We start from the raw sequence: 25,421 nt of genomic DNA, 5'->3' as shown, positions 1-25,421 counted from the left end.
TCAAGGGTGGGAGGGTGGCCTTTATCTGAGGTGGTTGTGGAGTGCCTTTCTGAGGAGGAGCCCTTTGAGCTGAGGCCTGAAGGAGAAGGCTTCGGGTGTATGAAGATATAGGAGAAAGAGCATCCACAAAGAAGGATTACAAAGAGCATCCTCTTCTTGAGGAAGAGGAAGGAAGCCAGGGTTGCAGCAAGATCGTAAGAGGGGAGATGCACGAGTGGGAGCGGTAAGCAGGGGCCAGATCGTGCTAGGCCTTGAGTGAGGAGTGTTATTCTGACAAGCTATGACAGGGGTGGGGTTTTTTTTTCATAATTTTTTTTATTGTAGTAAAAGATACATATCATAAAATGTACCATTTTAACCATTTTTAAGTGTATAGTTGGGTGGCATTAAGTACGTTGTTATGTAACTATCACCACCATCTGTCTCCAGAACTGTTTTCATCTGGTGAAACTCAAACTCCCCCCCATTCTCCCTCGCCCCCCAGCCCCTGATAGCCAGGGGTCTACTTTCTTGGTCTGTGAAATCGCTGCTGCAGGTACCTTAAATGAGTGACATCATGTAGGATTTGCCTCTTTGTGACTGACTTCTTTCACTCCGCATAACATCTTCAGGGTTCATCCATGTTGTAAGATGTGTCAGAATGTCCTTCCTATTTAAGGCTGAATAATATGCCGTTGCATGTATGTATAACCCACATTTTGTTTATCTGTTCATCTGCGATGACTGGTTTTAAGCAGAGGAGTGGCGAGGTCTATCTCTCCAGTGAGCTGCCAGCCATTGATGTACCACAGTCTATCATTTAATTTGCTATAACGAGAAAGAAAATTGTTTCCTCTGGAGAAAGGAACGTAACTTCATGTAGGGGTCTAAAGTCAGTCTTGAGCCAACAGACTGTTGAATGGAGAGCGTTAAACTTGTCACATGGAGGGCTTTTAAAGACACAGACCTCTGATCTACCTGTGGAGTTTGATGCAGTATGTTTGCAATTGGGCCTGACTGAGAATTTGTATTTCTAGCCCTTGCAGCCCAGGTGATGCTGCTGCTGCCGGTCCCGGGGCCATTCTTTGAGAACCAGTGTTCTGTGGTATTAAACTTGGCATTTTACTTTCATCTGACTACCAGATTAAAATAAAATATTTTCCTAGAATGATTTATTTGATTCACTGAAATTTGTTTTAATTACTATTGAATGTAGTGGATGTGCTTTGATAAATTCTTTTAAATAGTATTTATCATGTTTTTGTCCTATTGTGATAGGTGTGAGTCCATCAATGTGACGGATTTTAAGTCAAGCTGGAGAAATGGGATGGCTTTTTTGGCTGTCATTCATGCCTTGCGACCAGACCTAATTGACATGAGGAGTGTGAAGCAAAGATCCAACAAAGACAATCTGAAAGAGGCCTTCAGAATTGCAGAACGAGAATTTAAAATCCCCAAATTGCTAGAACCAGAAGGTAAAGAAACTTCTTTCTTTTCAAAACAATGTCCAGTGGGAAGTTGGTTTGAAAATGGTATCTATATATAAGTGAACAAGACGGCATTATGTTTTAGTCCTAAGGGGTTAAACTTAAACTCTATTAAATTTCATGAAATTAGGAATTCCTACCTATTTGTTAACCTCCGTAATTGCAGGGATGACATGACAGCTGAAAGCAAAGAGTGCTGTTATTGGGAATAATTTGAGTCTTTGTCTTAATTTTCTTTCATTGTGTTCTATATTGTGTTCCCTTGATTCTGTTATTCTGTTCCAAAATCTCTCAAGTAAATCCATTGAGTGAACGAATTTCTCCTCTCCACTCCCTCCCCCTCAGTAAAGCTGACCTCCCATGAGGATAGAAACTGCCTTTTCTGTTTCTCCCTCTGTGGCAGGCTCCGCTTTGCCATGATTATGCTCAATACATCGTGTTGGATTGTGAACAACGACAGCAAAATCCTAAGTACTGGTTACATTCAAAGAGATAATTATGTTAACTTCATAAAATTAAGATTAAAGTGATTTACTTCTTTGGTATATGTGCTGCCAAGGCGAGCACATGATTGACTTCTTTGGAAAAGCACTTTACTTTGGGTTGGATTGTTTCTTAATTTACCGAAGCTTGTTAAAAATCCTAGTAAGGTCATAAAAGAGGTATGTAGGATTAGTGAAGATTATAATGAACTAACAGATTAAGAGATACGAATTCTAGTCTCAGATCTATAACCAGGGTGTGTAGGTAAATGTGTGACCGGCTCTACAAAACAACGTATGTGTGTGCACAAGTGTGTGTGTATATACATATACAGGTCTGTTATTACAAATAGTACTAATATAAAGCACATACAGCACATAGTTTCAATAATAATAAAATATATGTTACACTTTATTATAAATTCCATATAACCCCAAAATACTTTTGTTGATTTTCACCAAACTCCTATACCCATCTGCAGCCAACTTATGGTTGCAGCTGCTGGACATGTATAGTTCTGACATGAATGTTAGTGGATAATTTCCTTTAGGATCATGAGTAAGTACGACAGCAAAGAAGTCTGTCACAACTTCATTTGTTCTTCAACAACGTGAATGAGTTTTTTGCTGAGTCAGTCCTGGAAGAATATTTCCTCAATTTTTTTGCACTGTGTGCAATTTAACAGCTCTAAACAGGACATACTTTTGGGGTGCCTGGGTGGCTCAGTCGTTAAGCGTCTGCCTTCGGCTCGGGTCATGATCCCGGGGCTCTGGGATCGAGCCCCGCATCAGGCTCCCTGTTTGGCGGGAAGCCTGCTTCTCCCTCTCCCACTCCCCCTGCTTGTGTTCCCTCTATCGCTGTGTCTCTCTCTGTCAAATAAATAAATAAAAAATCTTTAAAAAAAATAATAAACAAGACATACTTTTAAGTTTAACTTGCATTATTAACATTTTCTCCATCCCTTTCTTCATAATCAACAAAACAAGAAATCAAGCCCGCATTTGCTGATTTGTGTGTGTTTGTGAGGTTTGAACATTACCACCACGGCCGATTCCAGTGAGAAGTCACTGAATGCAGAGTAGGAAAAGATGTGCAACCCTAACACACCATTAGGTATTATTTTTTCTATCATACAAGTACAATAGAGGTAAATAACCTCAAGAGCATAGGTAATAGTAAAATGTAGTAAAATAGTAGGGAAGTGGTGAGTTTTGAGTATCTATTACCTTTATATATATATATATATTTTTTTAGGATTTTATTTATTTGAGAGAGAGACAGAGATAGTGACAGAGATAGCAAGAGAGAGCATGAGCGAGAGGGGAGGAGAGGGAGAAGCAGGCTCCCCGCTGAGCCCCGACATGGGGCTCCATCCTAGGACCCCGGGATCATTAACTGAGCTGAAGGCAGACGCTTAACCATCTGAGCCACCCAGGCGCCTCTAATATATTTTTTTGATTGTGTGTTTATACAATTTAATTTTTAATGCTGGCTATGTTTAACAACCAGCTTATAAAAGTGCTGAAAATCCAATAATCAGCTCTCTCAAGCTGAGCCATTTGGCTCCAACATACCACTAAGTGATTGTGGCTTTGTCACTTAACTTTTTGGTTGTATACGGCTTTATTGTGATGTCATTCACATACCATACAATTTACCCATTTAAGTGTACAATTCAATAGTTTTTTAGTATATTGGTGAAATTTTGCAACCATCATCATTATCAATTTTAGAACCTTTGCATCATTCCAAAAATAAACCCCATCCCATTAGCAATCCATCCCTATCTCTCCCCACCTCTTCCAGCCTCTAAGACACACACACACACACACACACACAACACACACACACACACACGCATGCATGCACGCACACACGCACCCAGCCCTGGCAACCACTAATTCTTTCTCTTTCTATAGATTTACCAAGTCTGGACATTTCACATAAACGTAGTCTTTTGTGACTGGCTTCTTTACCTTAGCATAATCTTTTCAAAGCTTATCTCTGTGGCAGCGTCTATCAGGACTTCATTCCTTTTGTTTTTAATAGGCCTTATGTTTTAGAACAGTTTTAGGTTTACAGAAAAATTGGAAAGAAGATCTAGTAAGCTCCCATGAAGTTTTCCCTATTGTTGACATATTAGTACAATACATTTGTTATCATTAATGAACCAAAATTGATATATTTTTATACTTTATTCACGTTTCTTTAGTTTTCCCCTGATGCTCTTTTTCTTTTTAGGATTCCATCCAGAATTCTACCTTACATTGAGTTTTCACATCTTTTTTTTTTTTTTTTAAGATTTTATTTATTTATTTGAGACAGAGAGAATGAGAGAGAGAGAGAGCACATGAGAGGGGGGAGGGTCAGAGGGAGGAGCAGACTCCCTGCCGAGCAGGGAGCCCGATGCGGGACTCGATGCGGGACTCGATCCAGGGACTCCGGGATCATGACCTGAGCCGAAAGCAGTCGCTTAACCAACTGAGCCACCCAGGCGCCCCGAATTTTCACATCTTTTTTGACTGCTGTTGACTGTGACAGTTTCTTAGAGCTTTTTGTTTTGATGACCTGACAGTTTTGAGGATTACTTGGTCATGTATATTGTAGAGTACCCCTTTCCTGGATTTGTGTTATGTCTTTTCTCTTATTAGATTAGGGTTACGGGTTCTTTGGAGGAAGACCACAGAGTTGTAAAGTGCCGTTCTTACCACATCATATCGGGGAACATGCTGTCAACATTATATCACCGGTGATGTTAACTTGATCACCTGGCTTTGTCAGGTTTCTCCCTTGTGAAGCTAGTTTTTGTTTCCCTCTTCCTGTGTTGTTCTCTTTGGAGGGAAGTCACTGTGCATAGCCCAAACATAGGAGGGTTATGCTCACTCTCCTCGAGGGCAGGTTATCTACGTAAATTATTTACACTTCTTTTGCAGGAGTTACGTCTGTTCTCTCCCGCATTTATTCATTTATCCAACCATTGATTTATATCAGTATGGGTTTATGGACATTTTGTTTTATACTTTGGGTTGTAATCTAATATTACTTTGTTTTATTTCTCAAATTAAAAAAGATTTTTTCAGCTCAAAGTTTTTTAGCCCCTGGGAGCTCTTTCAGCTAGCTCCTGTGCTTCTTTGACATAGCCCCATCCATGTGGTGTTTCCTTGTTGTTTTTGAGCACATCCTTATTTTCTGGCACTACAGGATGCCCCAGGCTCACCTTGCACATTTCGTACCCCAGGCCTGCGATCAGCCCTCTCTCCGAGGAGCTCTGGTTGGAGAATGGCATTAGAGGCTAAGATCTGGGAGCTAACTGTGCTCATTGCTTTGATTCTTAGCCTTCTTGGGCCTCAGTTGAATTAGGGGATATTTCTACGTAAGAGTTAGCCTAATGATTCCAAATTTTTATATATTAAGTTTGTCATTATGTTAGTTTCAGGTGGCTTATTATTAATTCTTCTTGTTAACTTTCCTCTCCTTGTTTTTCCTTCCTTCCCATTTCTTCCTTTCTTTGTCTTTTCTCTTTCCTTTTTGGCTTTTCATTATCTTTTTTTCTTTTCTTTGTTTTTCCTCATGTTTTGTTCTATCCCCTTTTCTGATTACTGGGTTTCTTTCTTTTCTTTTCTTTTTTTTTTTTTTAGTACTTTTCTCCTACTGTGATTCTCTAAATCTTTATTAGTATAAAATATTTTCTCTGGTTCAGTATGTGAAAATAACTAGGCAAATAATGTAATAGACAGTATAAAAAGGCAAATTTCCACTGTATAAATGATTGCCGATAATTCATTTTAAATGGCTTAAATAATAGCTTAAAATGTTAAGTACATCATGATTATTTATGCAAACCAAATTCTTTTGTCATATTTGAATAAGATAATTATCTTTTGACAATTTTATTAAAACATTTAATCACAATGCATAGCTGTATATACAATAAAGTTTTCATTTTTATTTTTTTTAAGATTTTATTTATTTATTTGACAGAATGAGACACGGCGAGAGAGGGAACACAAGCAGGGGGAGTGGGAGAGGGGGAAGCAGGCTTCCTGCTGAGCAGGGAGCCCGATGTGGGGCTCGATCCCAGGACCCTGGGATCATGACCTGAGCCGAAGGCAGACACTTAATGACTGAGCCACCCAGGCGCCTCTACAATAAAGTTTTTAAAAAGAAACATCTAGTTAAGTCAGTCTAATTATTTTATGTATCTCTTGATTTACTTTTTTTTTTTTTTAAAGATTTTATTTATTTATTTGACAGAGGGAGAGATAGCGAGAGCAGGAACACAAGCAGGGGGAGTGGGAGAGGGAGAAGCAGGCTTCCCGCCGAGCAGGGAGCCCGATGTGGGACTCGATCCCAGGACCCTGGGATCATGGCCTGAGCCGAAGGCAGACGCTTAACGACTGAGCCACCCAGGCGCCCTTGATTTACTTTTTTTAAAAAGATTTTATTTGTGAGAGAGAGAAAGAGAGCTCAAGCAGGGGGAGGGGGCGGAGGGAGGAGCAGGCAGAGGGAGAACCAGGCTTCCCGCTGAGCAAGGAGCCCCATGCGGGACTCAATCCAGGATCCTGGGATCGTGACCTGGGCCCAGGGCAGATGCATAGCCAACTGAGCCAGCCAGGCATCCCATACTTTTACTTTTCTACTTATACTTTTTTTTCGGTTAAAGAATAACTCAGTTCTTAGGGATGCTTCCTTTATTGAAACTCCACCCCTACCTTTTTATTGATACCTTTTGTATGTTTACTGTCTCGAATTTTATTATTTGGATATAGATTAGATTCATGTTCTTCCTCAGCCTACTTAGAACAGTCATTGGGCCCAGTAAACACATTTGCTAAAGCATGCATAATGTGTTATATTCGTTTGTTGTTTGTTTTTCTCCTAACAGTAAGCTCCTTGAGGGGCAGATAATGTCTTAAGGTATCTAGCATCTACTCAAGTGTCTAGCATCCCCTTGTTGAATGAATAAAGTGATGAAACATACAGCTCCTAAGGGCAAGAACTTGGCCTTACCTATCTTGCTTGTGATCTGCATTTGTTGGCTCTCTATAAATATTTGATGAATTTATTTTAACTGAATTAATAAATAAACACAGAAGATTTCCTTTTCAATATCTTCCTGGTTGTTTTGGCAACATACTAAAAGACATCCCAAAATTATGTGTTCATTTTGTCTGTAGTGTATTGATCGCTTCTTTGTGATTTTGTGATCTACCTAATTTATTATAAGTCTGGAGAAGTTCTGCATTTAAGGAATTTATAATATTTTTACTTTGTTTAATTCAGCATTTTCCAAATTTATTTCACCATGGACTTCGTTAATGCACCACAAGGATTGACCCACAGAAGGCTCTCAGTAAATATATTTGTTCCACGAATGAACAAATAAAATCTTGCGGATGTCTTGAGTAAGTCTGCCATACAACGTATGCTTTTGTCTGTCAGAGAGAGAGAGAACATAAGCAGGGAGAGTGACAGGCAGAGGGGAAGGGAGAGGGAGAAGCAGGATCCCCATTGAGCAGGGAGCCCGACGCGGGGCTCCATCCCAGGACCCTGGGATCATGACTTGAGCCGAAGGCAGATGCTTAACGACTGAGCCACCCAGGCGCCCAAAATGACATACTTCTTTTTTTTTTTTTTTTAAAGATTTTATTTATTTATTTGAGAGAGAGAGAATGAGAGACAGAGAGCATGAGAGGGAGGAGGGTCAGAGGGAGAAGCAGACTCCCCGCCGAGCAGGGAGCCCGATGCGGGACTCGATCCCAGGACTCCAGGATCATGACCTGAGCCGAAGGCAGACGCTTAACGACTGAGCCGCCCAGGCGCCCCAACATATGCTTTTGGAAATGCTTCACTGAACACTTGCTGGGACCGGTGTGACAGGAATGGAGTCCAGTCGCTCTGTGTTCCTACACTTTCCTCTCCTGGAGGAGTTTCCGTATCGTGTCTCTGGAAGGAGGAAGGCTGTATTGTCCCCTTTCCACCCTCCCTACTGAGGGCCTTACACGGACAACATGTAAGGTGGAAATTGAGGCTGTGCGTGTACTACTGGCAGGATTCAACTCAGCTCTGTTTGCCTGTGGATCTAAGCTCCGAGCCACCGCACGGACTTGGAGCAAGGGCCGCCGACCAAAGATTGCGCGGCCGGTTAACTACTTTGGTTCATTTCAAGGCTGTCTTATGGCAGAGGTGGTTCTTGTGTAGTCGTTACAGTAAATCGCATCTATAGCTGATTGATAGTGTGGCACCTCTTGCAGATGTGGACGTTGTGAATCCTGACGAAAAGTCAATCATGACCTATGTGGCACAATTTCTGCAGTATTCGAAGGATGCAGCGGAGACTGGAGATAAAGCTCAGGTATGTCCTTATGAGTATGACTCAAGAGCATTTTTGTTGTACCCTACTAGTGGCTTAATTTTTAAAACTGAGGTACAAGGGCGCCTGGGTGGCTCAGTCGGTTAAGCGACTGCCTTCGGCTCAGGTCATGATCCTGGAGTCCCGGGATCGAGTCCCGCATCGGGCTCCCTGCTCAGCAGCGAGCTTGCTTCTTCCTCTGACCCTCCCCCCTCTCATGTGCTCGCTCTCTCTCTCTCTCTCATTCTGTCTCAAATAAATAAATAAAATCTTTAAAAAAAAAAAAAACAAAACTGAGGTACAATTTGCATATAGAGCTTCAAACTGCAGTTCTGTGAGTTTTGACAAATGCATACACCCATGTAAGCCATGCCCCAGTCATGATGTAACACATTTCTGTTACCCAGAACGTTCCACTGTGCCTCTCTCCTGTCTGTACCCCCCACCCTGGGCAACCGGTATTCTAATTGCTTTCACTGTAGATTAGTTTTGCCTGTTCTTCAAAATTTTTAAGTTAAAAGTGGTAATTAATTAAACTTTGCTGAATTATCTAAAATAACTTTTACATAAGCACTCTGTAAGACAAATTAAGTTTAGCAGGCTTTTGAAAAATTCTAGAGCTATCTAATTTTTGTCTATTTTAATTTTAACAGCTTTTTTGAGATATAATTCACATGCCATGAAATTAAACCATTTAAAGTTCACAATTCAGTGGTTTTTGGTATATTTACATAGTTGTGCAATCATCACCACCATCTAATTTTAGCATATTTCCATTTTACCTGTTCTTTGACTACATGTAACTGGGATTGTATAATCTATAAAAAATGGAAGCAGTGTGTTCTACTCTTCATCGTTGTTTGTTGTGGTACGCTTGAATCACTGTCAGATTGCAATTTCATTATTCAGTTTTTTCCTTTGACTCTCAGTCAGGTACACAAAATATTGTGGGTGCAAATTTCATAAAAATCAGTGAGATGCAAATAAACACATATTCTGCTGCTGTGGAGATAAATGAGTGCTGTGAATTTAGTAAAGTGTTTTTGAATATTATTTTAATATGTATTTAAACTACTTCCTCAGACATGTTTACATGTAGTCATATTGTCGCATTTTATGTGACAAATTTAGGCCTATGTTTTTCCAACTGTTACGTTTGAGGCACCACGCCAGATTTGTTGCTGACTCTGGAACAGAGACTCAAGCTGGGACGCAAGCGTATAATTCAGTTCACTTATTTCTGACCTGCTGGGGAGCTACTCTTTTCTAATTAATTTTCTTATTAAAAAATAAAATGAAAAATTTAACTGTCCATGAAATCAGATGCAAAAATATATAGAAAACACTCCTGTTTAATAGAAAGAGAAGAGTAAATGAAGGTTAAAGGAGAATGGAAATAAGATGTAACATCTTTGGCTTTATCCTCTGGCAGTAAATTTTGCTTTCAAATGTAAGCAAGCAAGAATCTAAGAAAAAATAGTTGTTGCTCACATCCACAGGATAGCCGAACCAAAACCTTTAGTAGCGTTATTTTCAGGGCCTTTAAAATGCTCAAGATATTTTTGATGTCAGTGTATTTGGGTGTGAATAGCTCTTGAATTAACCCATATTTAGAGGTATTAGAAAGCAGTATTCTGAAATGCCTAATATAAATGAGTAATTTAGAATAATGTTCTCTAAAATTGAGGAATAATAGAAATGGATAAGCAAAAAAAAAAAAAAAAAAGAGGGGCTTGCTTGCCTTGTCTCTTTAGCACGTTATGTTCAGGTGCTAGTTTCAATCCATTTTAAAATTTAAGGTGTTATGTGCACAAGCAAAATTCCTTTTTGGCACCATGAGTCATTGGTGTGTAACGATTGCATTATTTCACTGATGTTTGAAGTTGTTAATTTTATTGTTAAAAAAAAAATCTCCAAGTCTATTTAGGGTAGAGTTTTAAATGTGCGTGTGTTTTTTAGGGAACGATGAAAGATGCTGTGGTCTGGTTAACTCTACAAGAGAAAAAACTACAGGAAGTCCTAAAGGATTCAGAAAACGAGACCTACTCTAAGAAGTATGAAGTAAGTATGACTTTAAACAGCAATTTATTTATAACTCACTGTTAGGGAAGAGTAGGATGCTTTTGGAAAAAACATCTTTCAGGGTAATTATTTAAACGCTAAACAAATGCCAGGTTTTAGCATCGAGTTCTAGGACAGTGCTTCTCACATTCTGATGTGCGTGTGAATTACCTGGGCAGTCTCGTTAAAGTGCGGATTCTAATTCAGTAGTTCTGGGTGGGGCCTGAGACTCTGCATGTCCAGCAAGCTGCCGGGTGGTGCTGATGCCTGGTCCTCCGGGTACTTTGAAGAGTAAGCTTTTAGAACGGGGTGTGGCAAACTGGTCTGTGGACCCCATCATCAGTTTTGTGCATCGGGTGTTACTGGAAGAGAGCCATGCCCACTAAAGTATTGTTCATGGCTGCTTGGGCCAGAGTTAAGTAGTGGCAATAGCCACCATATGGCCCTCAAACCTAGGACATTTACTATCTCGCCAGTTACAGCCAGAGTTTTCCAGTCCCCAGTCTAGAGCAGAAAGAATATTGAATGAAAAAAAGATCAGGAAATCAGAAATGAAGCCAACCCCGAATTATAACAAGATAGGGCCCCAATCAAGGTGTCCTTCGAGGAAAATTGACACGTGTTATTGTCCCCGCGTTTGAACATTTGCTTTGTACCAGGCGCCTTGCCGGCCAGCATTTTACCTGTCACAGCATCTTACGGAGAGTGGTATTGCTATTCTAGCCTTACAGATGCAGACAAGACTTAGAGGCACGAAGTGACTTGTCTGAGGTCACGTAGCTACTGAGAGGTAGAGCTGGGATTTGAGTGAAGGCTGGCTTTGAAGCCCTAGCTCTCTTTATGTCCTGGGGCTTCTCCAGGTTAGGCAGTTGCTTCTTGTACCGTCTTGAAAGAGACTAACAGGAGCCAAGGTGAGGGCTCTTCAGCCCCCTTTCTCAGAACCCATTGTCTCTGCAACTCTGCTCCACACTAGTCCTCCGTCCTGAATAAAGCAGACACCCTCTCATGTGCCTGCACAGCACTTAACACCTCCAGGCTCTGTTTCCCTGTCTGAGGGAGTTGGACGAATCCAGCCTTCCCAACCGTACCATGCGGTGGATTGTGCGACTTGCTGGAAATAGCATCCTTTTTGGTTTAGAGGCGTCAGGGAAGAAAGGGGATGGGACAGTCTCATCTTACTTTCATCTGAACTGCATCAGCTTTTGTGCTTCTTCCATCTCTGTTCTGGCCCAATATGGGTTTTTTTAAAAGATTTTATTTATTTATTCGAGAGAGAGTGCGCTAGCACAAGCAGGGGGAGGGGCAGAAGCAGAGGGAGCGGGACAAGCAGACTCCCCACTGACTGTGGAGCCCAACTTGGGGCTTGATCCCAGAGCCTGGGGATTATGACCTGAGCTGAAGGCAGATGCTTAACCAACTGAGCCACCCAGGTGCCGTTGGCCTGATGTTTTTTACTGACAAGATGCTAAGTGTCCACTGGAAGTGCTTTGCTCGCACATACGTCCTTGATTTAGTAATGGACCACAGATTCAGGTTTCTAAAAACGCCTTATGAAGTTATTAATGATCAGAAAGAATTACAATAATTATCCTCCGGTTTGCTCGTAAAACTTAATCTTTTTTAAAAAAATTATTTATTTATTTATTTTTAAAAGTAAACTACTCCAAACATGGGGCTCGAACTCATGACCCCAAGATCAAGAGTTGCGTGCTGTCCCAGCTGAGCCAGCCAGGTGTCCCAACTCATAAAATATAACTGAAAATGCTGTCAATTTTTATGAATAATGTTTGAAATAATATTTATGGAATTGATGACTCTTCAACACTGATATTTCACACAAATCCAAACCAAGGAAAGCTTTATTTATTAAATTTTTGAGGGCAGGGATGAAGTATTTTCTAAGGTCTATATAAAATGACTTGGGAAGAACTGGCTCAAGTGCAGTTAATCACACGTTTACATGGGATCGCTGCTACCATATAGTTCTTACTTATACTCATTCTTATTTTGTCGTGAATCCATATTTGGGGAGGACAAACAAACTCACATTTTCCATGTGGCATCATGAGTTGTCCTGTCGAGCTGGGTGACCTGGGCACTCTCTTCCAGTAGAAATCCAACAGTACTGACCCGAGACACAAGCTGTGACCTCTTGTTACTGTGATGGCACTCAGATGATCAGGGTGCACTGATGAAAGATACCAGAGCAGTGAGAGGATCCGGAAGTCAGGGAATTTTACCTTTATCTAAGTAAAAATGAAATGTAACCTACACCTATAGACCTTTACATAGCGGATTACATTTCAGAAACTGATCTGAATTTCTGTCTTGAAAATATTTTTCTGATTGTAGAGTCTGCTGTCCTTTTTGGAGTCATTCAATGAAGAAAAAAAGCCCTTTTTGGACATCCTGCCAATAAAAAGGAATCTGGATGAGCTGAATGAAGATCAGTTACAGTTGAGAGAAGCCTGGGATGGCCTCACCTACCAGGTTACTGTGTTATATTGATTGAAAGAACATTTTCACGAGGCAGCTTTGTTTGTTGGATGATTACTTTAGACTTCCATGAGGAATTCTGTAAAAGAGTAGATGCTACATTAGAAATTTGGGAGAGTGTTCTTTTATTTTCTCCATGGCATCATTTGGGTAGTGATTGATATTTAATAGGAATTTACAGCATTCTACTTAGAGAAACTGCTTATCCAAAGTTTTTATATTTGCCATCAATGATTGGTTTGCCACAGTAGATTATCCATATTCTGATTGACCTGCAGCCTCATCTCTATGATGGACCAGGGTCATGTGTCACTATTAATAGATGCTTGAAGGGGGTTAGGGACAAGCCTAGAGAGAATGTGTGAAGATGAATGTGTATGTGTGTCTGAATATATCTATATGATTTCAGTTGTTTGCAGTTTATTGAGATTTGTGTTATGACCCACGATGTAGTGCATGTTTTTTTTTTTTTTTAAGATTTTATTTATTTATTGGAGAGAGACAGATATAGCGAGAGAGAGCAGGAGCAGGGAGAAGGAGAAGGAGGCTCCCTGCTGAGCAAAGAGCCCAACGTGGGGCTCGATCCCAGGACCCTGGGATCATGACCTGAGCCAAAGGCAGACGCTTAACCAACTGAGCCACCCAGGCGCCCTGGATGTAGTGCATGTTGATGTACATACCATTTGCCCTTGAAAAGAATGTGTATTCTGTAGTTATTTGATATAGCATTCTTTCTTTCTTTCTTTTTTTTTTAAGATTTTTATTTATTTATTTGAGAGAGAATGAAAGGGAATGAGCAGGGAGAGCGGCAGAGGGAGAGGGAGAAGCAGACTCCCCTGCTGAGCAGGAAGCCTGAGTGGGGCTCTATCCCAGGTCGCCGGGATCACAGGATCATGCCCTAAGCTGAAGGCAGCTAGATGCCCAACCTACTGAGCCACCCAGGTGCCCTTGATATAGCATTCAACAGATATCAGTTAAGATAAAGATGGTTGCTAGTGTCAGATTATCTATGTCTTGATTGACATTTTGCTTAGTTTTATCAGTTGCCGAGAGAGGGCTATTAAAATCTATAGAATCGTTCCTTCGATGCTGTCGGATTTTGCTTCATGTATTTTAAAACTTTGTTATTAGTTGTGCACACATGATTGTTATAATGACACTGATGAATGACACTTTTATTACTATGAAATATTCTTGTTTATCTCTCGTAATACTGGTTTTTTTGATGTCTACTTAATCTGATATCAGTATGATCATTCCAGTCTTATGCTGACTGTGTGATACATCTTTTTCCTTCGTTTACTTTCATCTGAGTCTTTATATTTAAAGTGCATCTCTTATGGGCAGCATATGGTTGGATCTTGCTTTCTTATCCATTATGATGATCTCTACCTTTTAGTTGGAGAGCTTAGTCGGTTAATATTCAATGGAATATTAATATGGTTCAATTTAGGGCACCTGGGTGGCTCAGATGGTTAAGCGCCTGCCTTTGGCTCAGGTCATGATCCCAGGGTCCTGGGATCGAGTCCCACATCGGGCTCCCTGCTCCTTGGGAGCCTGCTTCTCCCTCTGCCTCTCTCTCTCTGTCTCTCATGAATAAATAAATAAAATCTTTAAAAAAAAAATATGGTTCAATTTAGGTATACCATTTTACTCTTTTTTTCTGTTTATTCCCTCTGTTTTTTGTATCTCTATTCTTTTCCTGCCGTGCTTTCGATTATGTTAATATTTTTAGAATTTCATTTTAATTTATCTATTGGCTTTTTGCTCTACTGCTTTCTATCGGATTTCTAGTGAGATTACAGTATACATTTAAAAATTATTACAGTCTGCAGGGCGCCTGAATGGCTCAGTCGGTCTCAGCTCAGGTCATGATCTCAGGGTCCTGGGATCGAGCCCCACATCGGGCTCCCTGCAGAGCGGGGAGTCTGCTTCTCTCTCTCCCTCTCTGCCCCCTCTATCTCTCTTAAATAAATAAATAAAATCTTAAAAAAAATTTTTTTACAGTCTACTTATACAACTTCTAAGTTATCGTAATTTTTATGTAGAAATCTTGCAATAGTTTCATTTATTTGTCATTCTTTATGCTATAGTTTCTTTATATATATAAATACATATATATGCCACAAACATATGTTTTAAAGTCCCCAAGACCATGTTATAAATTTTTGCTAAAAATAGTCATACATTTTAAAGAAATTAAGAGAAAAAAATGTCTCTTATATTTATCTAGATATTTATCATTTCCAGTGGTCTTCATTCCTTTCTAGAGGTTTGAGTTTCCATCTGAACTCATTTCCCTTCAGCCTGAAAAAACTTTTTTTTAACTTATCTTGTAATGCAGCTCTGGTGGAAAAAATTCTCTTAATTTTCTTTGATTTCTGAATGTCTTTATTTTGCCTATATTCTTTTTTTTTAAGGTTTATTTACTTATTTTAGAGAGAGAGGGAGAGAGAGAGAGCACGTGCAGGGAGAGGGGCAGAGGGAGATGGAGAGAAAGAATCTCAAGCAGACTCCTTGCTGAGTGTGGAGCTGGAGGTGGGGCTTGATCTCATGATCCTGAGGTCATGACCTGAGCCAAAATCAAGAGTTGGATGCTTAACCTACTGAGCCACCCAGGCGCCCCGCCTTCATTCTTTTTTTTTTAAATATCTTTATTGATGTATAATTTACACACCATACAATTCATTCATTTTAAATGGATAAGTTAAATGAGTTTTGGTGAATTTACAGAGTTGCAACAGAGATTTTATGGTCTACAAGTCAAAAATACTCTTTGGCCCTGGAAAAATTTGTCGATCCCTGCTCAAGCCTCTTGGCTGTCAGGAGTGCTAGCCTGTTCTCAGAATACATGTTTCACATCAGTTATGAAGGGTGTTAAATAGTCTGGTAGCTTAAAAGAGTCACCCTCTCCAAGTACCTAATTTGGGAGAACTGGCATAGCTCCAGAAACCTTCCCATCAAGTGTCAGGGCTCATTGCATCCCCAGCTCGTGTTCTTATCACAGCTTTGAAACTGACCCTTGCAAAGGGCAGGAGCTTTCGGTTACAAGTGCTCAACAAAATGGAAGGAGAGGAAGAAGATACTGTCTGTAGAGTTCACGATGTTCCAGGACACAAAGACCTGGCCTAATTTTACTGAATATGATTTGGCAAAAGTACCCACAATAATGAGAAAATCCATTAAAAAAAACTATTTTGCAAGAGTAAGTGCCACAAATTGATCATAGCTTGAAAATCCATTCCTTAGTTGGATATAATACAGCTTGTTGTCTTGGTGTGGCAAAGGAGACATTAATTTTAAAGTCATCAGGTGTGTAAAAGTCAATACCATCCAGGCAATTTCTGATTCAGTTGTTTGAGCACACAGTTACCTCAGAGCATCACAGTAAATGGTTTCATTTTAAGCCAGCTATGCAAAATAGCAATATTCTGTTATTTTGACCTGACAAGATCAGGGCAGACCAGATACAAATTTTCATCCAAATACAAAAGTAATTTCCAAAACTAAGAAAGTATGGAGCCAGTTTTTTGCTATGGTAAGTGAGAAAGAAGAGAAATAAAAGGTAAATATCATCTTGTATCTTTCCCCTTCCGACCTTTACAGAGGGTACAGCTCCCAGGCAGAAAGCACACGTTCCGTTCCATCCAAAATGTATGCAGCTTTCTTTCAGTTATGAAAAGATCATCAGTTGAATTAGAGCTATTGTTCTTAGACTCTCTTTAACTCAGTCATGTATCAACTTTCTGACTTCTTTTATTTTGGCAAATGCACAAATAACTTGGTTATAATGAAAGAACATATTAAAAATTCATAATGGGGTGCCTGGGTGGTCAGTTGGTTAAACATCTGCCTTCGGCTCAGGTCATGTTCCCAGGGTCCTGGGATTGAGCCCCGCATCAGGCTCCCTGCTAAGCGGGAGGCCTGCTTCTCCCTCTCCTTCTGCTGTTCCTTCTGCTTGTGCTCTCTCTCTCTGTCAAATAAAAAAAAATGTTTAAAAAAAATTCATAATAAAAATATTTTTTTCATTCTTTTCCAGCTGGACGCTTAATTGCATATACTTAATGATTTAAAATTGTAGAGTTGCCTTTTGCCATATGTTGTTTGAGAAGATAAACTTGCAAGCAACTAAAGCAAAACAAAGTACTACATGATATTCCTTACATGTGGAATCTTTAAAAAAAAAAGTCAAACTTCTAGAAATAGCGAGTAGAAAACTGGTTGTCAGAGCTGGGGGGTAGGGAATAGAAGTTGGTAAAAGGGTACAAACTTCCAGCAGTAAGTTGAGTAAGGTCACATGATGGCTATTCTTGATTAACACTGCATTAAAGCATTAAAATTTGCTAAGAGAGTTGAATTTAAATGTTCTCACCAAAAAAAAAAAAAGATGTGAAGTGATTGGATGTGTTAATTAACTAGATAGTGGGAATCCTTCCACAGAGTATATGTGTATCAAATCACCATGATCTACACTTTAAATATCTTACAGTTTTGTCAATTATACCTCAATAAACCTAAAAAAAAAGACTAAAACAATATGAAAACTATATTTAATGCTTCTAGTTTATGAATAGTTCCATTTGACCTCCTTAAAGGAGCTAACTTTTTCCTCATTTAATATCTTTATACTTGGGTATTTGCTCTTATGTTTCTTTTTGATATTTTCCTTGCATATGGTGGCACTCAATAAATGTTTTTCAGTCAATTAGTGATGAATCAGATAACCCTATTCTTTTAAAAATGTAATTTTGCTTTTTCTTTCCTCTATTTAAAATCAATTTAACTTTAAGAATAGTGGCAATTCATTTAGTAGAACTATAATGGAAAGAGAAATACAGATTTAAAACTCATACTTTTTTTTTTTAAAACTCATACTTTCATTTGAGGAAGTCATTTGAGTGAAATACCTTTTAATTTGTGCTTGATCTTCATGGGGGTGGGTGTCTTTGGAATGAGAATGCCGTAAAAACCATAATAGAGCTGTGTGAGTTCAGATCAAAAACCACACTCTTTTAAAAAATTTTTATTTAAATTCAATTAACATATAATGTATTATTGGTTTCAGAAGTAGAGGTTAGTGATTCATCAGTTGCATATAACACCCAGTGCTCATCACATCACGTGCCCTTTTTAATGTCCATCACCCAGTTACCCCATCCCCCCACCCCCCTCCAGTCCAGCAACCCCCAGTTTGTTTCCTGTGAGTAAGAGTCTCTTATGGTTTATCTCCCTCTCTGGTTTCATTTTATTTTTTTCCTCTCTGAGTGGTGTGAAGTGATATCTCATTGTAGTCTTGATTTGTATTTCCCTGATGTTGAGCATCTTTTCATGTGTCTGTTTAACCATCTTGATGTCTTCTTCGGAAAAATGTCTATTCATGTCTTCTGCCCATTTTTTTAACTGGATTATTGTTTTTTTGTGGTGTTGTTTGATAAATTCTTTATATATTTTGGATACTAACCCTTTATCAGATATGTCATTTGCAAATATCTTCTCACATTCTGAAGGTTACCTCTTAGTTTTGTTGATTGTTTCCTTTGCTGTACAGAAACTTTTTACCTTAAGTCCCATTAGTTCATTTTTCCTTTTGTTTCCCTTGCCTCAGGAATTTAGGAAACGAAACAGGTGAACATGGGCGGGGGGGCGGGGGGGGGATGCAGAGAAGAGAGAGAAACAGACCTGGAAAGAGACTCTTACCAACAGAGAACAAACAGGGTTGCTGGAGGGGAGGTGGGCAGGGGGATGGGTTAGATGGGTGATGGGGATTAAGGAGGGCACTTGTTGTGATGAGCACTGGGTGTTGTATGTTAAGTGATGAATCACTGAAATCTACACCTGAAGCTGATATTACACTGAATATTAACAAAGTGGAATGTAAATAAAAATTTGAAAGACAAAAAATAATTAAAAATTAAAAAAAAAAAGAATTCCAGGCATCATTGTGTAATCAGTGTTCTTCCAGGGTCTTCCCTGGGCCCTCTCTGTCTGGCTCTGTTATATTGCTGACCACAGTTAACTGTAACCATGTACTTTGCTTCCCCCACTAAGGGATTCAGGCAAGACCTCTGGGTGTTTTTTTTTTATATTTATCTGATTGACCCTCAGATGTACAGGGTTGTGTTAAACTTACTCTTCTGTTCATGGCACATGGGTCTGGACAAGGCCCTAATCTAACTTTTATTCACTTTAATTTGTGTTTCTTTCTTTCTATACCCATGCCCTCCTTCCATTTCCGTTTCTCCTTAGCCCACTATTGTGATGTGCTTAAGGTGTATCTTTTTGTTTTGTTTTGTCTTGCAAAATACATATTATATTTATGTGTTCATGTATTTTTAAATTGGGTAAATTGATGTTATATGTTATTCTGCTTCTTAAATTTTTGAGCCCATGTATTTAAAAAGGCCCACTGTTCCCATGTGTGCATATCTAGTTTGTGTCTAAGTGCTGCACTGTACTCTGTGGTGTGCAACCACTACATGCCCCTTCTCCATTCCAGAAGCTTTTTATAGCTCTATCAGCTATTAGCACAGCAGGTGATTAATAAATGTTTGCAGCATGAATGAATGAATGAATGAATCAATCAATGTGGGAGTGAGTTCTGATGGTGCTTAGTGGGGAAAAATCCAGGTAGAAGGGACAGCAAGAGTGAACACCTTGGGAATGCAGTAAGTGTTTGGGGAAATAGGTAGTTGATGTTTGTGTGACTCCTGTGCGTGGAGGGAGTGGTGGGAAGGCTGAGGAAGCAAGAGGTTCATTTATTTATTTGAGAGAGAGAGAGAGAGCACGCTCGAGTGGGGGGGTGGGGAGAGGGGCAGAGGAAGAGGGAGAGAGGATCCCAAGCAGACTCTGCACTGAGTGTGGAACCCATTGCGTCTCACGACCCTGAGACGACCTGAGCCAAAACCAAGAGTCAATTGCTCAACCGACTGAGCCACCCAGGTGCCCCTGAAGAAGTAAACTTTAGAAGAGTGTCTACTGAAGCACAGATTTTTGCTTTTTTCAGATTAATGTGTGGAAAACAGAGCTGAACCATGCCTTGCCCTCACCACTGCATCAAATCGAAGCCGGGCTCCAGGAGATAGAGGAGCTTATAGATGAAGACTTGCCAACTTCCCAGGATTATGGTGAAGCCATGGCTCTACTACAAGAAAAAATGACTTTAATCAAGGTTGGAAAATAAAAAAGAAACATGGAAAAAATCTATGCTTTCGGGGCTGTTCTTGAGGAAGACTTTGTCCTAGGGAGAAGGGAAGGAAATATAATGGGTATTTGAGTTTGGTTTAGAACAATTCCCTTGGGGATTTTTGGGAGCCAGAGATACCTTCGCTTTCTTCATGGGCACTGTGCTAGTCAAGCTGGAAACAATAAGGTAGAGTCTAGTAAGTTCTAAAGCAATTGTAAAACCTGACAAAAAGGAGGGAGGAGACTGGTTTAAAATATGAGAGATTGGGTTCTCACTACAGTGGCATGAAGGAATTTGATATGTGACATTTATAGCATGTGAACATACAAGGGAATGGAAAATCCGAAAACAAAAGATTTTGATAATGCTTTTACCAAAGAAACTAGGGTCTGCCTCTCTGTAAAATGTTCCAGTTTAAAGCACTTCCAATGAAAATACTCATTTGCAAAGTTTTAGTTAAAAAAAAAAATAAGGGCTTTATGATTTTTTTTGGAAAATGATGCAGTGCATGCCCAGAGCAAATGAGATTAACAAACCCCCAGTTACAATGTTTGGCAAGAAGTCTGGTTCATGTCATGCTAAATTTCTTTTCAGAATCTGATGGATAAATTTGATTGTCATTTGAATACTCTTCTGGCATTCGAAAGTAGAGATGAACAACATTTACCACTGGTACCACCTAGGAAATTGGAGGAAATGAAAGGACGGTTTGTAACACCAGCACTTCTCAACTGCTCTTACCATTCATGTTTGAGCACTAACACGAAGCCATGGGGACCAGAAAATGAGAGATTTTTAGATCATTTCTGACAAGTATTTTTGAAATCTTGATGAATAGTACCTTCACATTTTACATAATAGTAATAGTATATCATGCTAACCATACTTGCTCTCTTATTGGATGGTAGGATATGGTGGTGGGCAAAATTCTGGACGTGGAGTCAGAAAATGAGCTCCATATCTGAGTTTTGATAAAGTTAATATCTTTCTGAGCGTATTTGTAAATATTTGTAAATATAAGATAATGATAATCACCCTTTTCATGTCTCACAAGGATCCTGGGTGAAATGGGAGGAGGTATCTGAAAGCACTTTGTAAACTCCAAAATACTATAAATAGAGAGATTATTTAATTGATGGTTGTCCACATCATCTCCTCTTTTCTCATCATTCATAAGTAACTTACTAGAATGATAATAAGAGGGTGTTAGCCTTAATAATGAAAGCTGTCTTAATATATAAATGTTGAAATTATGGTTGCATTCAGTTACACAAAAGTTTACAAATTTAGTAAAATATTTTGGAGATTAACATTTAGTGTAGGATTTTTTTCAATAGGGGAATCATTTCTTCAGAAAATGTTCTGTTAGATGTTTTCATCTCAGAAATAGTTGTTTTATATTTAGCCACAATGTTTGTTTTACTTTGTTTGTGTGTTTTGTTTTGTTTTGTTTTAAAGAATATTTGGGGCATCTGACTGGCCTAGTTGGTAGAGCATGTGACTCCTGATTTCAGGGTCATGTTCAAGCTCTACATTGGGCGCAGTGCAGTGTAGCTTACTTAAAAAAAAAAAGATTTGAGGATACATCTGAGTTCCATGTGTTTAAAATAAAAAGCCAAAGACCCAATATTTTTAGAAATGCCAAATAGATTATCTCGCATTCGGTCAATAATATTAAGTTAAACTCTAAAACCTGCAATATTTTCCAGAATCAACAACATTTCGGGGAAAAAATTCATTCCACGTCTAGAATTTCATTACTATAAGTGCTCAGTTCTTGGTTTGCTGGATGAAGTGAAATTAAAGTTGGACGTTTGGAACATCAAATATGGGAACAAAGAATCTGTGGAATTGTTGCTGGAAGACTGGCATGTAAGCTGTTTTATTTTGTGTCTTAGACAAGTATTTTCAATGTCTGGGAGCTGGGTATGCATTTTTTTCCTTGGCACAATTTCCCTTCACCTTTTCAGGTTTTGAGGTGGGTTTTCTTGGTAACTTTCATTAGCTTAAAACTGCCTGGAGAACAGAATTGCAGGTAGTCAAATAACAAACAGTGGGAGGAGGAAGGAAGAGAAAACAGCATTATTTACCTCACCAGGGGAGAGTCAGTTAGCCAGGCTAATTAACATAATAGTTAGAAAATGTTTCAACGTTACTTCCATTAACAATTCCAACTTTCACTTTTTAAATATTTTTTCCCACTCAGATTCATGGTTTCATTCAAAAATTAATTTTTTCTCAGAACATTTTATCTTAGCCTTTCAAGTTGTAAGAGTGGGAAAGAGTACATTTTGTCTTGAGGCTTTTTATGGAGAGGGGGTTTAGCTCTTGCAATTTGTAGGAAAAAAATGTTGCAATGATTTAAATATAAACGTGTTCATTTGTAAATTAAAAGCATCCTAGAAATGTCATTTCTATAGTTAGGATTTATCATTTTTTCTGTTTCCCTCTTTTTGGAATGAGAGACCAAAAAGAAAAATCCGAGACTGTAAGTTTCGGTGCAAAAATTGAAAAACACGATGAAGAGAGATTTATTTACAGTGAATGATTTAAACACTGTACATTCCTGAATAGGAAGCATCATTCTAAATTTGACTAGGTTTTGAATATCTTTCTTTCTTTTGCTTTCTTTGATTTTTCATTTTTCCATTTAAGTAATCATACCATTGGTGCTTAATAAGTATACAATAAATAGAGGAGTTTTTAATTAACTCTGTATTTTTCCGTAACAGAATTTGCTTGCATAGGACACATAATTTGACTAGTGGTAGTTTCTCAAATGTTTTTGTGTGATGGATGGTATCTATTTATAACATATTCTAGTATGTCTAATAAAAATTATTCAGTATTAGTAAAAATGTGCAAAATAAGAGAAACTGATATAAATTATGCAATATTAATAAATATATGAAATAGATTTTGGGGTGTCTGGGTGGCTCAGTCATTAAGCGTCTGCCTTTGGCTCAGGTCATGATCCCAGGGTCCTGGGATTGAGCCCCACATTGGGCTCCCTGTTTGGCGGGAAGCCTGCTTCTCCCTCTCCCGCTCCTCCTGCTTGTGTTCCCTCTCTCACTGTGTCTCTCTCTGTCAAATAAATAAATAAAATCTTTAAAAAAAAATTTATGTCTCTATCTGGATATCTTGGCACATTTGTAATAGTAAAAAACTGTCAACATATTTTTTTTCCTTCCCCCCACCAGAAATTTATTGAAGAAAAAGAGTTCCTAGCTCAACTTGAAACTTCCTTTCAGAGATGTGAAGAAATCCATAAGAATTTAGGTAAAGCTGTACAGTTACTTTTTGATGGAATGACCATTACTTAAAAATAGCATTTTATCTGTTTCACTTACTTTATACCTTAATGTTTTAGGAATTAGTTTTACATATGTGTTTTCTTTGGAAAATCCTTGTGTTCACTTTTAATATTGTCAGAGTACGTATTTATTTCACCACTGTCAATTAATATGCAAATATTTTTCTTACCAGTATGATTTTATTAATAATAAACTGTTTTCTGAGATTACCTTCTTGTTTTGTTAACATTATAGCTGGAGAATATCAGGATATTAGTAAAGAATATACCACGGTGGAATATAATATTTGTACATATAGAAAAAATATATATAATGTGAAATCCACTCTACAGAAAGTTCTGACATGTTGGGCTACTTATGTGGAAAACCTTCGCTTACTCAAGGCTTGTTTTGAGGAGACAAAGAAGGAACAGATTAAAGAGGTATTTTCAGTCTAATGGTACCTCCTCAATTTTACTTTCTTTCTTTTTTTTTTTTCATTTTGTTTGGAGATCCTCATTTTCAATCCAAAAGTTAGAGGCCAGAGAACAGTAAGTATGACTCTTGGAAAAATTCTTCAAGGTATTGGAAAGAGTTTAGTTTCTTTCTAATATAATTGCCAAAAGGAAGTTTTCTCCTCATTATAGGTATTACACACACACACACACACACACACACAGTGTAGCTTTTGAAAGATATATTGTTAAGTTCTTTGGAAAGAAAATAAAGGCCTTGGAGCATTTGATAGCTTATAGATGCATTTAAAATAAACTGATATTTTAAAAAGTTTTATTTTTCCATTTGGATGAATACCTTTCAGCTCTAAAATTTCCCTGCGTTTCTATAGGAAGAAAATGCAGAATACCTTAAACTTATGTGGAAAGGTATGGAAGAAATTTCAATGTAATTCAATATTGTTTTCATTTAATAGTCATGTAATAATCTGTTTTATGATTATTCTCTGAGGTAGTTTTTCTTCCTTTCGTTTTCCTCTGTTGCAAATGGATATAGACAGCCTCTCAGATTAAACATTTTCCAAATAGAAACTAAAGTTACTCAGCTGAAAATGGGCTGTTTATATGAAAGTAAAATTTGTGGTAGGTGTAGGAATGCAAAAAGAATATTTGAAGGGTTAGTGAGTCATTCTTCCTGTCACCTGTAGTGATTCTAGAAATCCAAATCTTTGGATTTCAACACTTCTGTGTTTAAAGATCTTTTTTTTTAAAAGTTTTTATTTAAATTCTAGTTGGTTAACATACTGTGTAATATTAACTTCAGTTGTATAATATAGTGATTTAATACTTTCATACAGCATCCAGTGCTCATCAGGACAAGCACACTCCTTAATCTCCATCGCCTGTTTCACCCATCCCCTGCCCACCTCCCCTCTGGTAGCCATCAGTTTGTTAAGAGTCTGTTTTTTGGTTTCTCTCTCTCTCTCTGTCCCTTAGCTCATTTGTTTCTTAAATACCACATATGAGTGAAATTATATGGTATTTGTCTTTCTCTGACTGACTTAATTTGATTAGCATAATACTCTCTACCTCTATCCATTAAAGATCTTTTATGAAAATTCACATAACTGAGAAAAATAACACATTAAGCCTTGCAATTCCCAAACTCTGTGCTAAGGTCCCCTGAACTGCCAAAGAGGACTTTCAAGATAATTTAAATCTTGAGGGAGACACAGCAACATCAGTCTGTTGGATACCATGCAGCAAATAACTACGAAGTGGTTTGGACCCGCCTACGTAGAAAATAAGACCTGTAAGATGAATCTTCTGACCTAGGGAATCTATGAAAAAATTACTGGGACATTTAGGGCACTGTGAACTGATAAATACTTGAGAACCTTTGCTCCGAGTTCATTAACCACTTAGAAAGATAGAACATCAGATGCTTCCTAAAAGTTCAGGACCAGGAGTGATGACAGACAGCTGGTGCCTGCCAATTAGTGATTAGGAATGAAGAGCTGGTCCAACAGGGAAGGGAAGGCTCAGAGTCTCTGCAAGAACCTCACACTCACTTTTGCTTAGAATCAACCTTAGTAAAGATCTATTACGGATAATAGAAAGGCAAGTGTTATG

At 38.5% G+C, this 25,421-nt stretch overlaps 1 protein-coding gene across 1 annotated transcript in view; it reads left to right on the top strand.

Annotated features, from left to right (window-relative positions):
* Positions 1 to 25,421, top strand: part of LOC110590731 (nesprin-2-like) — a 255,228-nt gene that overhangs the window by 29,673 nt on the left and 200,134 nt on the right. Inside the window, 9 exon segments of the mRNA XM_044918082.1 lie at positions 1,258 to 1,454; positions 8,204 to 8,304; positions 10,261 to 10,362; positions 12,715 to 12,852; positions 19,862 to 20,026; positions 20,636 to 20,748; positions 21,751 to 21,913; positions 23,242 to 23,320; positions 23,590 to 23,777. Coding sequence (XP_044774017.1) covers positions 1,258 to 1,454; positions 8,204 to 8,304; positions 10,261 to 10,362; positions 12,715 to 12,852; positions 19,862 to 20,026; positions 20,636 to 20,748; positions 21,751 to 21,913; positions 23,242 to 23,320; positions 23,590 to 23,777 — 1,246 coding nt within the window.

Source organism: Neomonachus schauinslandi, chromosome 9, assembly GCF_002201575.2.
Source record: "Neomonachus schauinslandi chromosome 9, ASM220157v2, whole genome shotgun sequence".
NCBI lineage: Eukaryota > Metazoa > Chordata > Mammalia > Carnivora > Phocidae > Neomonachus > Neomonachus schauinslandi.
The sequence above is the reverse complement of the archived record's forward strand: the minus strand, read 5'-3'. Positions and strand labels throughout refer to the sequence as shown.